The following is a 17888-nucleotide window of genomic DNA, read 5'->3' as shown; positions in this document are numbered from 1 at the left end:
TGTTTTGAATGTTGTCTTGAGGACTGATGCCCAAATTAACGTTCTAGTAGCTACTCAATGGCATTCTGAGCCACCATGTGCTGATGAAGATTTTGTCTAAAGTGCATTATAGTGACTTGAAAAAATATGACATTTCTAAAAGTCCCAAATCATTAGTAGGAAAACCTCTTTTCATCAATGTGATGGAGTATAAATTTAGCTTGTCACAAGATACTCACCCTACCGTTACACTTGTTTACACTGAGCTGCACTGGAGTCGGAACGCAATTATGGTTACGTTAAGACACCGTGGAGCCGGTGTGAAAATGGGTCGTAAAACGTTCCTTTGCAGCGATGGGAAATGCCACTGTACTCCGAATTGTACCTTTATCCATACTGCTCCATCCATACTGCTGTGGCTACTGCTAGCTAACATGGGGACGAAATGGGCAGTTTTCTATGAAAACAAGCTGTATTTCAATCTTCTCGATGGAGCAGTGTCGATAAAGGTCGAAGTTGGAGTACAGTTGCCTATCCCATGCCTGCATTGAGGTATGCTTTCCAACCCATATCTCGCACCGACTCCACGGTGTCTTTATGTAACCATGATTGCGTTCTAACCCCAGTGCAGCTCGGTGTAAACCAGCGTAACGGTAGGCTCGGTATTTTCTGCCAAAACTTTAGCTAGCTGCTTAGGATTTAAGGACAGGACTGGATTTTAGCTAGCAAACATTGGCATTGCTAGCTAGCTATTTTTTATGAACTTTTCTAGCTATGGCAATTGCCGTCTCTCTAAAGTAAATTTGGTTACATGATAATGATGGCAAAGTTATTTCCTACTAATTACTTACCTACATTAGCTATGTCATCATATTTCCAGGCCACTATAGTGTCACTTCAGATAATGTTAGCTAGATTGATAGCTACCAGTCTGTGAGCTAACTAATGGTAGCTAGCCTGTTGACTGTTGTTCAAGCTGCAGTCAGTCAGTCACCCAACGGACCAAGGTAGCCTACTTGATCTAGATAGTCTTGTCATTTTTTTATGTTTGTGTTTTCTTTGACAGTATGTCATTAGGTATTGGAGCTAAAACTAACTTGCTTGCAATTGGATTTGTAGCTACTAGCCTGCCAGCCAGAAGAGAGAGGGAAGCTATTATGATTATTAGCGAGCACAATCTCTCATTAGGGTGTATGTTTATCTGTGATATGATTCCTAAAAAATAGTTGAATGAATATATAACCCCTATGATAGATCATAGGGCTTATGGAACCTCGGGCTGTAGGTATAGCTGGTCAGACTTTGCTACAGGCATACAGTACCAGTCAAAAGATTGGACACCTACTCATTCAAAGGTTTTTCTTTATTTTTACTATTTTCAAACTTTTGACTGGTACTGTACATGAGTATATTATTTCAGTTATGGACTATCAGATATTAAATGGTTAAGTTTTCGCACATTTTGTACATTTTGTACAAACCTTCAGGATTGTACAATTTGACTTTTGTCACCTTGCCAACAGGTTGATAACTACACAATTCCCTTCCATTCATCCCTGAGGAAGGCCTGCAGGATGAGGACGGCCATGAGATCATGGACATCTTGAATGAAAATGCCTTTGATGGGGAGCTACTTGGTGAAGACTAGAGAGCTCCAGAGTTCCTCTGTGGAGATGGGAGAACCTTCCAGAAGGACAACCATGTCTGGTTGTCTCCCATCTCCACAGAGGAACTCTAGATTTCTGTCAGTGACCATCGGGTTCTTGGTCACCTACCTGACTAATGCCCTTCTCCCCAGATTGCTCAGTTTGGCCGGGTGGACAGCTCTAGGAAGAGGTGGTTCCAAACTTCTTCCATTTAAGAATGATGGAAGCCACTGTGTTCTTGGGGACCTTCAATGCAACAGACCTTTTTTGGTACCCTTCCGCAAATCTGTACCTCGACACAATCCTGTCTCGGAGCTCTACGGACAATTCCTTTTTGCTCTGACATGTACTGTCAACTGTGGGACCTTACAGGTGTGTGATTTTCCAAATCATGTACAATCAATTGAATTGATCACAGGTGGATTCCAATCAAGTTGTAGAAACATCTCAAGGATGATCAATGGAAACAGGATGCACCTGAGCTCAATTTTGAGTCTCAGAGCAAAGGGTCTGAATACTTATGTAAATAAGATATTTCTGTTAATACATTTGCAAAAATGTCTACAAACCTGTTTTTTCTTTGTCATTATAGGGTATTGTGTGTAAATTGCTGTAACAAAATGTGGAAAAAGTCAAAGGGTCTGAATACTTTCCAAAGGAACTGTGGAGCACTTTGGTAGTTTACAATAAAGAAAACTGAATTGCAGTATATCTGTTTATTATGTTATGTAAATAACAGTAGATAATTCATAAAGAAGGACAACAACCTGACATTGCTGTCTGGTTTCTTTATTTACTTTAAACAAAATTCAAGTGTTTACTCATTAGAATATTAGAATTATAATCTCCAGTATCATCACAGTCTATTTCACAAAATGATGAAATAGACTTTTGGATTATACTGAAGAGTATACCATGGGCCATTGTGTCTGAGGCCTTACACAGCAAGTAATACCATGTATACTTAGTATTGCTTACTGTGTTTGGCCTCAGATGCAGAGGCCTATAGTCTGCCCTGTATATAATCATGGTATTCTGCAATGAAGAGACAGCAGATAGGGTATAGGCCAGGATGGTCCACCATGCAAACAGGCTGTTCTGGTTGTGCATCTGCTGGTAACCTATTGAAAACAGTACAACAATGATATAACAAATTAAGATGCATTGTGTATGCCTTTTGTTTTGATGACAAGACAAAGTAGCCTACACCTACTTGGCTCCCGAGTGGTGCAGAGGTCTAAGGCACTGCATATCAGTGCTAGAGATGTCATTTACAGACACTGATTCGATTCCAGGCTGTATCATAACCGGCCGTGATTGGCCCAGCGTCGTCAGGGTTTGGCCAAGGTAGGCCTTTATTGTAAATAAGAATTTGTTCTTAACTGAGTTGCCTGGTTAAATAAATAAATAAAACCTGTGGAAGTTCATCACTTTAAGGTCCAACTCCAGCTTCAACTGACAGGTAGAATACCATGTGCCTTTGTTGTTGTGTTTTGAAGGCATAAGGGAGCGGCTGGAAAAACACCTCTGTGGCCTAGAATAATAAAATGAATAATAAAGGCCCAATATTGTTAAAATACAAACAACACAGAAGCAGCCCTGTCATTTGATCAAATTAATGAATTATATTAATAAAAAATAATAATAGGAGACGGTACAGGTGCATCGAACCTGGGACCAAGAAACTGAAAAACAACTCCAGGCCATCAGACAGTTAAATAGTCACCTCTAGCTCACTAGCTCCTGCTCTTAACTTTAGACACTGTTACTAGCAGGCTACAACAAGGTACTCAAACCTGCACCTTAGAGACTGCTGCCCAATGTACATAGTCATTGAACACTGGTCAATTGAATAATGTTTACATACTGTTTAACCCACTTCATAAACTCAGAAAAAAAAGAAGCGTCCTTTCACTATCAACAGCGTTTATTTTCAGCAAACTTAACGTGTAAATACTTGTATGAACATAAGATTCAACAACTGTGATAAACTAAACAAGTTCCACAGACATTTGACTAACAGAGATGGAGTAATATGTCCCTGAACAAAGGGGGGGTAAAAATACAAAAGTAACAGTATCTGGTGTGGCCACCAGCTGCATTAAGTACTGCAGTGCCTCTTCCTCATGGACTGCACCAGATTTGCCAGTTCTTGCTGTGAGATGTTACACCACTCTTCCACCAAGGCACCTGCAAATTCCCAGACATTTCTGGGGGGAATGGCCCTAGCCCTCACCCTCCCGATCCAACAGGTCCCAAACGTGCTCAATGGGATTGAGATCCGTGCTTTTCACTGGCCATGGCAGAACACTGACATTCCTGTCTTGCAGGAAATCACACACAGAACGACCCGTATGGCTGGTGGCATTGTCATGCTGAAGGGTCATGTCAGGATGAGGCTGCAGGAAGGGTACCACATGAGGGAGGAGGATGTCTTCCTTATAGCGCACAGTGTTGAGATTGCCTGCAATGACAAGCTCAGTCCGATGATACTGTGACACACCGCCCCAGACCATGATGGACCCTCCACCTCCAAATCGATCCCGCTCCAGTGTACAGGCCTCGGTGTAACGCTCATTCATTTGACAATAAATGCGAATCCGACCATCACACCTGGTGAGACAAAACAGCGACTCGTCAATGAAGAGCACTTTTTGCCAGTCCTGTCTGGTCCAGCGACAGTGGGTTTGTGCCTATAGGCGATGTTGTTGCCGGTGGCCTACAAGCCCTCAGTCCAGCCTTTCTCAGCCTATTGCGGACAGTCTGAGCACTGATGAAGGGATGGTGTGTTCCTGGTGTAACTTGGGCAGTTATTGTTGCCATCCTGTACCTGTCCACAGGTGTGATGTTCGAATGTACCGCTCCTGTGCAGGTGTTGTTACACATGGTTTGCCACTGCGAGGACGATCAGCTGTCCGTCCTGTCTCCGGAATCTCACAGTACGGACATTGCCATTTATTGCCCTGGCCACATCTGCAGTCCTCATGCCTCCTTGCAGCATGCCTAAGGCACGTTCACGCAGATGAGCAGGGACCCTGGGCATCTTTCTTTTGGTGTTTTTCAGTCAGTAGAAAGGCCTCTTTAGTGTCCTAAGTTTTCATAACTGTGACCTTAATTGCCTACCTTGCCTAAGCTGTTAGTGTCTTAACGACCGTTCCACAGGTGCATGTTCATTAATTGTTTATGGTTGATTGAACAAGCATGGGAAACAGTGTTTAAACCCTTTACAAATCTGTGAAGTTATTTGGATTTTTACGAATTATCTTTGAAAGACAGGGTTCTGAAAAGGAGACGTTTCTTTTTTTAAGTTTATCTATATACTTTATTCTAGTCAAGGCTCATCCTATATAATTACTGCTGAACACACCTTTTCTATTCATATATTGTCCATAATGTCTATACACACCATATTCTGCCCTTGAGTTGCTTTCCCATGCAAAACTAGACAGATAGCTAACAACTAAGTCTTCAATAAAACTCCCAATGCGTAACTTTTCTTGAATGAATATATTGAAAACGTTTGTTGTGAAAATACAGAAAATAATATACTTTAGTATTTAATTCACACCAACATACTGTAGCTGTACATTATTGTTAGTGTAATTTAATTATGCCAATGTGCTTTCATCAATTGAAAACCCTTAATCTATTTTATGAGAATTTCTAAGATTCTTGTTTGCATAAAATAGACGCAGACCAGTCTTTCAATAATAGGTAACAGAATTTATTCTCGGAGCGCGCTGACACTTAACCACGAACAACAGTTTATATACAGATCATAACGTAATTTCATTGCTTTAACAGAATCCCCTCCTCTCGACCGGGACAAAGTGAGGTGAAAAGTTCATTCTAACTTACTAACACACTCCCAGATAACTTTTGACCCCTCAACATTATCAATCACCACTGAGCTGACAGTTCTAATTAACAGAAAACTTAGGAATGCACTCACTGTCTTATCTAAAAACCCCAGAGCTAAGTTTCTGTAGGGCCAACCATAGGCTAACGACCTTATTTGTTTACACAGTCCCCAACCCATTAGTTTCTTCCTAGTTGGAATGGTGTTCATTAACTTTAATTACTCCTTGTCCGTGTCACACAATCCCTTCTTATGTACTCATATTGTTAATCAGATATAATAAAACAGAGTATAAGTTTACTGAGTTACAATTATATTTAAAATGGGTATATTGTTTACTCATTTATTCATAATAATCCCAACAATTATACATTTGAAGTTGCATAAATACAAAGCTTTAAACATCCCAAGGAGCACTGTGCAAGCGATAATATTGAAATGGAAGGAATATCAGACCACTGCAAATCTACCAAGACCTGGCCGTCCCTCTAAACTTTCAGCTCATACAAGGAGAAGACTGATCAGAGATGCAGCTAAGAGGCCCATGATCACTCTGGATGAACTGCAGAGATCTACAGCTGAGGTGGGAGACTCTGTCCATAGGACAACAATCAGTCGTATATTGCACAAATCTGGCCTTTATTGAAGAGTGGCAAGAAGAAAGCCATTTCTTAAAGATATCCATAAAAAGTGTCGTTTAAAGTTTGCCACAAGCCACCTGGGAGACACACCAAACATGTGGAAGAAGGTGCTCTGGTCAGATGAAACCAAAATTGAACTTTTTGGCAACAATGCAAAACGTTATGTTTGGCGTAAAAGCAACAGAGCTGAACACACCATCCCCACTGTCAAACATGGTGGTGGCAGCATCATGGTTTGGGCCTGCTTTTCTTCAGCAGGGACAGGGAAGATGGTTAAAATTGATGGGAAGATGGATGGAGCCAAATACAGGACCATTCTGGAAGAAAACCTGATGGAGTCTGCAAAAGACCTGAGACTGGGACGGAGATTTGTCTTCCAACAAGACAATGATCCAAAACATAAAGCAAAATCTACAATGGAATGGTTCAAAAATAAACATATCCAGGTGTTAGAATGGCCAAGTCAAAGTCCAGACCTGAATCCAATCGAGAATCTGTGGAAAGAACTGAAAACTGCTGTTCACAAATGCTCTCCATCGAACCTCACTGAGCTCGAGCTGTTTTGCAAGGAGGAATGGGAAAAAATTCCAGTCTCTCGATGTGCAAAACTGATAGAGACAAACCCCAAGCGACTTGAAGCTGTAATCGCAGCAAAAGGTAGCGCTACAAAGTATTAACTTAAGGGGGCTGAATAATTTTGCACGCCCAATTTTTCAGTTTTTGATTTGTTAAAAAAGTTTGAGATATCCAATAAATGTCGTTCCACTTCATGATTGTGTCCCACTTGTTGTTGATTCTTCACAAAAAAATACAGTTTTATATCTTTATGTTTGAAGCCTGAAATGTGGCAAAAGGTCACAAAGTTCAAGGGGGCCGAATACCTTCGCAAGGCACTGTACATACATGAAAGGCATTGCAATTTGTGTGAGTAAATGCAACCAACCAACATTGATATGTAAGCAACTCTATCAATAACAAAATGATCATCATTAGCTAAATGCTTGAATCGAACTTACAAACAAATATTTTCCAAGGCTGAAGCGTGACAGGAAATAACTATTCCTGTTAGAACAATTCTCTACTTCCTGTTTGCGTACAGTCTAAGTACCAGAAAGCTCCACTAGGGGGCAAATAACACCATTGAACACAATGAAAATGCATCTTAACCATTGTAATAAAATAATCTGTTACCTTCTAACAGGATGGCAGCACACACCATCATATACACTGAGTGTACAAAACATTTGCCCTTTCCATGACATAGCTTTTACCTGGTCAGTCTATGACCCCTTATTTATGTCACCTGTTAAATCCACTTCAATCTGTGTAGATGAAGGGGAAGAGAAGTTAAAGAAGGCTTTTAAGTCTTGAGACATTTGAGACATAGATTGTGTGTGTGCCATTGAGGGTGAATGGGCAAGACTATAGATTTAAGTGCCTTTAAACAGGGTATGGTAATATGTGCCAGGCGCACCGCTTTGAGTGTGTCAAGAACTAGAATGCTGCTGGGTTTTTCATGCTCAACAGTTTCCCCTGTATATCAAGAACGGTTCACCATTCCAAGGACATCCAGCCAACTTGACACAACTGTGGGAAGTATTGGAGTCAACATGGGCCAGCATCCCTGTGGAACACTTTCTATATCTTGTAGAGTCTATGCCCCGACGAATTGAGGCTGTTCTGAGGGCAAAAGGGGGTGCAACTCAAGTTGTTTCCCGAATGCATATATTTATATTCCGTTCTCTGACATTTGTCATTCTAATATTTCTATATTTATTTTTATTTGGGATGTATGTATTGTTCTGTATTGCTGTACTGTTGGAGCTAGGAACATAAGCATTTCGCTACACCCGCAATAGTCTGCAAAATATGTGTATGTGACCAATATAATTTGATTTTGAGGACACAAGCTCAAGTGCATAGTAAAAATATGATGAAAATATTTATCATATGATGTAGATCCCATTGAACAAAAGTTGAGGAATAGAGCTTAAAATGACTGATAAATGGGTTAGCTGACAATGTCACGGAAACAATGTGTACACTTCAATGGGGCAAAAGGCAGTGTGTTGTTGTTATTCTGGATGGCCAGATGGCTGCTTCTTGTCATAGTTGCTATGTGGCGAATCGTAGGTGGCTCATTTCAGTTAGTTGTATCTTGTTCTTGATGTCTTGTTTTCAAATCACATTCACATGCTTAGCAGATGTTAATTTAAATGCTTGTGCTTCTAGTTCTGACTATGCAGTAATATCTAACAAGTAATCTAACAAATTCACAACTACCTTACACACACAAATGTAAAGGGATGAATAGAATATGTACATAAAAATATATGGATGATCGATGGCGATGGCAAGATGCAGTAGATGGTATAGAATACAGTATATACATATGAGATGAGTAATGTAGGATATGTAAACATTATTAAATTGTAGTTATTTAAAGTGACTAGAGATACCTTTATTAAGTCCATTTATTTAAGGGACCAGAGATTTGAGTCTGTATGTTGGCAGCAGCCTCTGAATGTTAGTGATGGCTGCTGCACCGTCTGATGACCTTGAGATAGAAGCTGTTTTTCAGTCTCTCAGTCCCAGCTTTGATGCACCTGTACTGACCTCGCCTTCTGGATGATAGCGGGGTGAACAGGCAGTGGCTCAGGTGGTTGTTGTCCTTGATGATCTTTATGGCCTTCCTGTGACATTGGGTGGTGTAGGTAGGTGTCCTGGAGGGCAGGTAGTTTGCCCCCGGTGATGCGTTGTGCAGACCGCACTACCCTCTGGAGAGCCTTGCTGTTGTGGGCAATGCAATTTCTGTACCAGGCGGTGATACGGCCCAATAGGATGCTCTCGATTGTGCATCTGTAAAACTTTATGAGTGTTTTAGATGACAAGTCAAATTTCTTCATCCTCCTGAGGTTGAAGAGGCTCTGTTGTGCCTTCTTCACCACGCTGTCTGTGTGGGTGGACCATTTCAGTTTGTCCGTGATGTGTACACCAAGGAACTTTTAACCTTTTCCACTATTATCCCGTTGATGGGGGGGGGGGGGGTACACCCTCTGCTGTTTCCTGAAGTCCATGATCATCTCCTTTGTTTTGTTGAAATTGAGTGCAAGGTTATTTTCCTGACACCACACTCCGTGGACCCTCACATCCTCCCTGTAGGCCGCCTCATCGTTGTTGATAATCAGGCCTACCACTGTAGTGTCGTCTGCAAACTTGATGATTGAGTTGGAAGCGTGCATGGTCATGGGTAAACAGGGAGTACTTCTAAGGACCTGAAGCGAGGTGACCATCTCTGTCGGCGCCATGTTTTGACTGATGGCACATTTATGCTAATATGGTTAGCTAGCTAATTACCAACAACTGTAACGTTGGCTCCCCATTGCCTACCGCTTTGGCTGCACAGACTTTGCTTGTGCTCACAATTCCAGCTGCGGCATCCCCCTCTGCATGGGCTATCTGCACATTGACGTTAGCATTGGCACTGGCACTAGTAGCATCACTACATAATTAGTCGGTTAATTTCCTACATTTGGCTGCATCTGACCCAAGGGACTTTACTTTTTTGTCCCTTAACTTTTCAGCCCCACCTTTACGTGTTTTGCTGTGTTGCTTATCGATGTTGATTTGGGATTTTGCGTAAGTTGACTTCTATTGATAGCTACATCAACGTCTCGTGGCTATGTCACTTTCAGTGTGTATGTGAGGGAAGGGGGCTGGGCTAGTACTGCAGCAGCTGCACAGAGGGAGGAATGGACCAATGGGCCAGGTCCGGTGGAAGAGATGAACCAGTGGGCCGGCCCGTGTCGCTCAACTTCTCAGCCCCCACTATAATTGGACCATTGGGCCCGCCCAGATGCACATTTTCCTGGTGCTCCATATTGCCATTCCGCTACTGCACACACACACACACACACACACACACACACACACACACACACACACACACACACACCAGTGACCACCTTTCGTCACCTCATCATGTAGACCAGACAGAAGGGTCACAGTGCAGTGACATTTTGCTCAATCTGAAATCTGCTCGGATCAGGCCACTCGCATGCTCTGTTATTGAAAGAGAAAGGTGAGCTCAAAGTTTAAGTCGGTTTATTGTGAATGATGGCAAACTCGCCAGTCTGTCGGTGGTGGCGATGCAATAAACACCTGCCACCTGTCAATTACGTTTGATTGATGGAGTGTGGAAATATGCTGGAGTGTACTCTCGAACACCCTTCAACCATGAAATATACATATACCAAGACATTTATCCAGAAATGTATATCATGAAATAGATGTATGGAATGTATACTTTATCATAAATTGTACATGGTATGATATTAACACATGATATATATAGACTGTGATCAAGACTGACCTTTCCCCCTGACATCTTTGATGTACCTCAGGTGACCTCTGGTTTCAAGTCCAAGACCATGGTGGCAGCGCTGCCCGCACCCTTCCTGGACCCACTTTTCTCCATTTCACTCATGGAGGACTGCGAGCTTCGCCAGTTGGTCCTTGAGATCCTGCTCAACATCATCGATCGCCACGACAACCGTGCCAAGCTGCGGGGCATCAGGTAACAGCTGTTGTCAAAATTCCCACTGCCGTTGTCGGGTGTTCCGCAAGGGTGCATACACCCCCCGATTGCTTTTAGTTGTTTGGTTTGAGGTTGTACGTTATCTTAAGTTTTGTGAGCTATTTGATTGTAGGCTGCTCTGGGTAAGAGCATCTGCTAAATTACCAAAATGTAATACTGTTGAAATTCTACACAACCCTTGCACAGTCTTCACATTATGCTGCCTTAAAATTTTATCTAAATATATCGTTTTTTTTCCTCCAGATCTACACAACCTACTCTTTCAAAGTAAAAAAAAAATATGTATACAATGAAGATGTATTGATTGCGTATGTCTTAAGACCCCAGAGTTAAAACTTGGTGGAAACACCTTTGGCAGCCATTACAGCTGTGAATAATTTTGAATAAGATTCTACCAACCAGGGCCTCCCGGGTGGCGCAGTGGTTAAGGGCGCTGTAGGGCGCTGTAGCGCCAGCTGTGCCATCAGAGTCCCTGGGTTCGCGCCCAGGCTCTGTCGTAACCGGCCGCGACCGGGAGGTCCGTGGGGCGACGCACAATTGGCCTAGCGTCGCCCGGGTTAGGGAGGGCTTGGTCGGTACGGGTGTCCTTGTCTCATCGCACACCAGCGACTCCTGTGGCGGGCTGGGCGCAGTGTGCGCTAACCAAGGTGGCCAGGTGCACGGTGTTTCCTCCGGCGCATTGGTGTGACTGTTGGTTGGATGCGCGCTGTGTTAAGAAGCAGTGTGGCTTGGTTGGGTTGTGTATCGGAGGACGCATGACTTTAAACCTTCGTCTCTCCCGAGCCCGTACGGGAGTTGTAGCGATGAGACAAGATAGTACAACAATTGGATATCTTTTTTTGACACGCAAAGCCCCAAACGGCATTCCATATGTATTCCATATGTCCATATGTATGTCTTGAAGCTAATAGCAGTGACACTATTACTGTTTAACTCCGGTTGGGCAACATCTGAAAAATAGCACACTTGGTAGTGTGTACCGGTGCTCGACCAGGCTGCGAAAGCCAACATCACCCACTACTTTTACTGAGCTTGAGCAATTTTGACCAAAAACAATTTTAGAATTGTATAATTTTTTGCTTTATGATTTGTGCAAGGTTGGTAGAATCTTTATTTTATATATATATTTTTTTTTAATTTTACCCCTTGGTAAAATTCAAAAAAAATATATATATAAAATAAAGATTCTACCAACCTTGCACAAACTTAACTACTTAACTACTTTTACTTAACCCTGTTGGCTTTCGCAGCCTGGTCGAGCACCGGTACACACGCGCTATTGCGTGCGCTATTTTTCAGATGTTGCCCAACCGGAGTTAAACAGTAATAGTGTCACTGCTATTAGCTTCAAGACATACATACTATGGAATGCCGTTTGGGTCTTTGCGTGTCAAAAAATATACAGTAAGTAAGTACAAATACGGGCCACAAACGATGTGTTTACAGTACCATTTTGGTAATAAAGCATCATTTGTTCGACCGCAACTTCTGAGGTACCTAGCTAGCACCAATATAATCAGCCTGAAAACAATGACCAGTATAAACTGCAGTCATTTTCATTATTATTAGCAATGATTTAGAAATCCTTGTGAGTAAATATTAGCTAGGTTGCCACTTGTTGTTCACCTATTGAAATTGAATTTCAGTTCATGAAAATAAATAGCTAGCCAGCTACTTAACCCTGTTGCCCAAAGCTAACGTTATAAGCAGCCAGTAGCGTCATCTGGCTAGTGAGACTCGACCGGACCGGGTTATGTGTTGTGAAGCGAGCCACAATAAGGATTAGGCACAATAGTGGAATTTGTGGTTTGCCTTCAAAGAAAGTATGTAATTGACAGTGATGCAAATTAATACAAATAGTAGAATTATGCAATACTTTTATTTTGAAGGCTAACCGCAAAGTCCACTATTGTGACTGATCCTTATTGTGGCTAGCTTCACATAGATGGGTCCGTCCACCATTAATCAAATAAAAACTGTCTTATAAATCAGGGTTATTTTAGATGATGACACCTAGCTATATAGGTAGCTAGCTAACTATAGCTACTGAATCAGACTGTCGTCTTGATATGTTTTGGGGGAAGAAAACACATCCATTTGCATCCATGAGCTAGCTAGCATTTATGACCAGCACTGTAGGTGCGCGAGACAACTTTACCAGCATCGTACGTAGCATATGTATCGATGAATCGTTGTGACATGAAATACAAGTGATAGTGTAATCCATGTGTAATAACTATGTTAAAAAAAAAGTATGAACGCATGAAATTATTATGTGACGTGCAGTCATATTCAGGTCCTGATTGGTCAACAAGCTTATTTGACAGGTCAAATAGTGCCATCTACTGGTCATTGTTTTAATTTTGACACGCAAAGACCCAAACTGCGTTCCATAGCAAAGACCCAAGCGGCGTTCCATAGAAATCCTGGTTGAGAATGAAACGACATGAACAACTAAACAGCACAGCAAGTAAGTGACAGAAATAGGTTTTGATTATGTTTTACTGGTAATGGGGAGATACGTAAATGCCAACAAAATAACTTGTGTGTGTGTAACATTTATTTAACTAGGCAAGTCAGTTAAGAACAAATAATTTTTTACAATGATGGCCTACCCTGGCCAAACCCGGACGACGCTGGGCCAATTGTGCTATGGGACTCCCAATCATAGCCGGATGTGATAGAGCCTAGATTCGAACCAGTAGTGATGCCCTCTTGCACTGAGATGCCGAGCCTTAGACCGCTGCATCCATGTGTGTGTGTTAACTATTTAGCTGTACTAGAATGCTTAAAAGGCTACTAAAATTAAAAATATTGGTTATCGGTATCGTTTTTTTTTGACAAGAAAATATCGGATATCGGTATTGGCCAAAAATGTCATATCAGTGCATCACTAATTATTTTCTTTCACCTTGAAAGTGTGGATTTGGTTGTGAAAATCGGTAGGGGAAAAATCCAGTCCTTTTTAATACTGTGCAAGGGGTGTGACTTTCACGACTATATATATCTTTCATGTTTGAATCTTTCTCTAATTTGTTAGGATCATTCCTAATGTGGCGGCCTTGAAGATAAAGAGGGAGAAGATATCGAAACAAGACGTTGGGTTCATGAAAAAGGTGAATTAAAAAGTTGTACTTAAAAAATTATACACTTCCAGTATTGCACATTATACTACCTGTTTGTGATGCATTATGATTGCGTAGTGAAGTTCTGCATTTATAATGCTTAGTAGAATGAGTCGTTAGCTTGGGTGATAAAAATCCCTATCTTTTCATTCATAGACAGTGGTAAAAGGTAAAGCAGCATATAAGTAGCTCTGATGCAATAATTGATTTTCACAGACAGTGTTACCATCCGTTTGTCTTCGAATAAATAACAAGCTGGGGCCATTTGCAACGCACCATTACAGCTCCCCATAGAAAACCACTATGGATCACAAATGGTCTTTACTGCAACAAGCTCAGTTAAGAGTTAAGTTTAGGCACTCATTCCAAATGGTTAAGGTAAGGGTTAAGGTTTGTGATAGGGTTAGAACATTACGTTTAGCCACTCATTCCAAATGGTTATGGTAAGGGTTAAGGTTTGTGATTGGGTTAGAACATTACGTTTAGACACTCATTCCAAATGGTCAAGGTTAAGGGTTAAGGTTTGTGATAGGGTTAGAACATTACGTTTAGCCACTCATTCCAAATGGTTAAGGTAAGGGTTAAGGTTTGTGATAGGGTTAGAACATTAAGTTTAGACACTCATTCCAAATGGTTATGGTAAGGGTTAAGTTTAGACACTCATTCCAAATGGTTAAGGTAAGGGTTAAGGTTTGTGATAGGGTTAGAACATTAAGTTTAGACACTCATTCCAAATGGTTATGGTAAGGGTTAAGTTTAGACACTCATTCCAAATGGTTAAGGTAAAGGTTAAGGTTTGTGATAGGGTTAGAACATTACGTTTAGCCACTCATTCCAAATGGTTAAGGTAAGGGTTAAGTTTTGTGATAGGGTTAGAACATTAAGTTTAGACACTCATTCCAAATGGTTAAGGTAAGGGTTAAGGTTTGTGATAGGGTTAGAACATTAAGTGTAGACACTCATTCCAAATGGTTATGGTAAGGGTTAAGTTTAGACACTCATTCCAAATGGTTAAGGTAAAGGTTAAGGTTTGTGATAGGGTTAGAAACTTACGTTTAGCAACTCATTCCAAATGGTTAAGGTAAAGGTTAAGGTTTGTGATAGGGTTAGAACATTACGTTTAGACACTCATTCCAAATGGTTAAGGTAAGGGTTAATTAAGTTAAGACACTCATTCCAAATGGTTAAGGTAAGGGTTAAGTTTAGACACTCATTCCAAATGGTTAAGGTAAGGGTTAAGGTTTGTGATAGTGTTAGAACATTAAGTTTAGACACTCATTCCAAATGGTTATGGTAAGGGTTAAGTTAAGGTAAGGGTTAAGTTTAGACACTCATTCCAAATGGTTATGGTAAGGGTTAAGTTTAGACACTCATTCCAAATGGTTATGGTAAGGGTTAAGTTTAGACACTCATTCCAAATGGTTAAGGTAAGGGTTAAGTTTAGACACTCATTCCAAATGGTTAAGGTAAGGGTTAAGGTTTGTGATAGGGTTAGAACATTAAGTTTAGACACTCATTCCAAATGGTTATGGTAAGGGTTAAGTTTAGACACTCATTCCAAATGGTTAAGGTAAAGGTTAAGGTTTGTGATAGGGTTAGAACATTAAGTTTAGACACTCATTCCAAATGGTTAAGGTAAGGTTTGTGATAGGGTTAGAACATTAAGTTTAGACACTCATTCCAATTGGTTATGGTAAGGGTTAAGGTTTGTGATAGGGTTAGAACATTAAGTTTAGACACTCATTCCAAATGGTTAAGGTAAGGGTTAAGTTTAGACACTCTTTCCAAATGGTTAAGGTAAGGTTTGTGATAGGGTCAGAACATTAAGTTTAGACACTCATTCCAAATGGTTATGGTAAGGGTTAAGTTTAGACACTCATTCCAAATGGTTAAGGTAAGGGTTAATGTTTGTGATAGGGTTAGAACATTAAGTTTAGACACTCATTCCAAATGGTTAAGGTTAAGGTTTGTGATAGGGTTAGAACATTAAGTTTAGGCAGTCATTCAAATGGTTAAGGTAAGGGTTAAGTTTAGACACTCATTCCAAATGGTTAAGGTAAGGGTTAAGGTTTGTGATAGGGTTAGAACATTAAGTTTAGGCACTCATTCAAAAGGTTACGGTAAGGGTTAATGTTTGTGATAGGGTTAGAACATTAAGTTTAGACACTCATTCCAAATGGTTAAGGTTAAGGTTTGTGATAGGGTTAGAACATTAAGTTTAGGCACTCATTCAAATGGTTACGGTAAGGGTTAAGGTTTGTGATAGGGTTTGAACAGTAAATGTAGACACTCATTCCAAATGGTTAAGGTAAGGGTTAAGTTTAGACACTCATTCCAAATGGTTAAGGTAAGGGTTAAGTTTAGACACTCATTCCAAATGGTTAAGGTAAGGGTTAAGGTTTGTGATAGGGTTAGAACATTAAGTTTAGGCACTCATTCAAATGGTTACGGTAAGGGTTAAGGTTTGTGATAGGGTTTGAACAGTAAATTTAGACACTCATTCCAAATGGTTAAGGTAAGGGTTAAGTTTAGACACTCATTCCAAATGGTTAAGGTAAGGGTTAAGGTTTGTGATAGGGTTAGAACATTAGGTTTAGACACTTATTCCAAATGGTTAATGTAAGGGATCAGTTTAGACACTCATTCCAAATGGTTAAGGTAAGGGTTAAGGTTTGTGATAGGGTTAAAATAAAAAATAAAAAACAAATGTCCATGACTGGAATCGAACACGCAATCCAGAGTCATTGGATTACAAAACCTATGCCTACTTGATGGTAATAACTGTTGCCCCTAGTGGCTGTTTTTATAAGGCATTTCCAGACGTCCTCAGGACAATTTTGACATCAGTCTTGAACGACCTGGCTGCTCTGTCCTCTTTGTTGGTAGTTGTGCCTTATTGCAGTGTAATAAACAGACACTATTCTACTTTACTTTGTTAGGTTTATTTGATGGGGACGTTGCACATTAATCAACATTTCTGTCAATGTGCCAGATTTTGCAAACGGGCTAATTTTCAATACTCCACACCTCCCTGCCAATACCACATAAGCAATCAGATAAGCAGATAAGCAATCCGAACATCATAGAGCGATGCAGGCTTTTGTTCCAGCCCAGCACTTACATGCCTGATTCAGTTTATTGAGGTCCCAATGTCTAGCTGATTTTAAGAGATGTGTGTTCGAAGAGTTTAGGTTTGGCATCAGGGATGTAGTGGATGGTAAGCGTACTGTAACGGTTTTGACTGGAGGTTGTTGTTTGTAGGGGTGACAGGTAGGTTGTGCCTACCAGAGAATATCCAGTTTAGTCCGTCAAGTCTACACCAATACAAAGGACACCTGTAAAAGGCAATGTGGAAATAAATGTTTCATAAACCCTTAATAAACCCTTAAACATTGTGAATAACTTCAAAACAACTGTTCTTTTGCGTTGGTTGTATTATCAAAATAAATCGTTTTTTATAATGTTTTTTGCTAATCTTTAACAATGAATCCAATAATTTTAGACCCCACTGTATATGAGGAAGGTAAGCTGAACATAGTCTAGAGACAATGTCATCCACACAGAGCCCATAGTACAGGCTCCCCTAGCTGCGATATGCTCCACAACATTTAACATTTACCCTCGACTCTTCCAAGTCCCCCATAAAGAAACTATTGCCACCGAATACATTGCAGCATTTAGCGTTCATGCTATCGCTGCCACTGTCAAGGCTAATTAATGGAGCTCAATCTGCCTTTGTCAGAGGAAGATAATAAGTAGAGCTATGTCTCCAGCTGGGTCGTGTTGATTAGGGTGCTAGGTAACAACATGCAGCTAAATGTTTTTAAACAGAAAGTGAGTGTTTCTTATTGGATATGTTAAAATGTATATAGTTCTGTCCTTAAGCTGTTCTTGTCTATTAATGTTCTGTATTGTGTCATGTTTTGTGTGGACACCAGGAAGTGTAACTGCAGCTTTCGCAACAGCTAATGCGGATCCTAATAAAATACCAAATAGTACCTCACTTCTTCACCCAGTTTCGGACCGTTTTCTAACATTTCT

General features: G+C 40.7%; 1 protein-coding gene across 2 annotated transcripts in view; it reads left to right on the top strand.

Moving 5' to 3' along the window:
* The window catches only part of LOC139387615 (EFR3 homolog A (S. cerevisiae)), a 265181-nt gene that overhangs the window by 210059 nt on the left and 37234 nt on the right, over nucleotides 1-17888 (top strand). For both annotated transcript variants that reach the window (XM_071133989.1, XM_071133988.1), the window contains exons 14-15: nucleotides 10529-10701; nucleotides 13763-13838. In XM_071133989.1, the coding sequence (XP_070990090.1) occupies nucleotides 10529-10701; nucleotides 13763-13838 (249 nt within the window). The remainder of the gene's footprint in view (nucleotides 1-10528; nucleotides 10702-13762; nucleotides 13839-17888) is intronic.

This window comes from Oncorhynchus clarkii, chromosome 28, assembly GCF_045791955.1.
Source record: "Oncorhynchus clarkii lewisi isolate Uvic-CL-2024 chromosome 28, UVic_Ocla_1.0, whole genome shotgun sequence".
NCBI classification, from domain to species: domain Eukaryota; kingdom Metazoa; phylum Chordata; class Actinopteri; order Salmoniformes; family Salmonidae; genus Oncorhynchus; species Oncorhynchus clarkii.
Note: the sequence above shows the minus strand (reverse complement) of the source record. Positions and strands in the feature narration are given on the sequence as shown.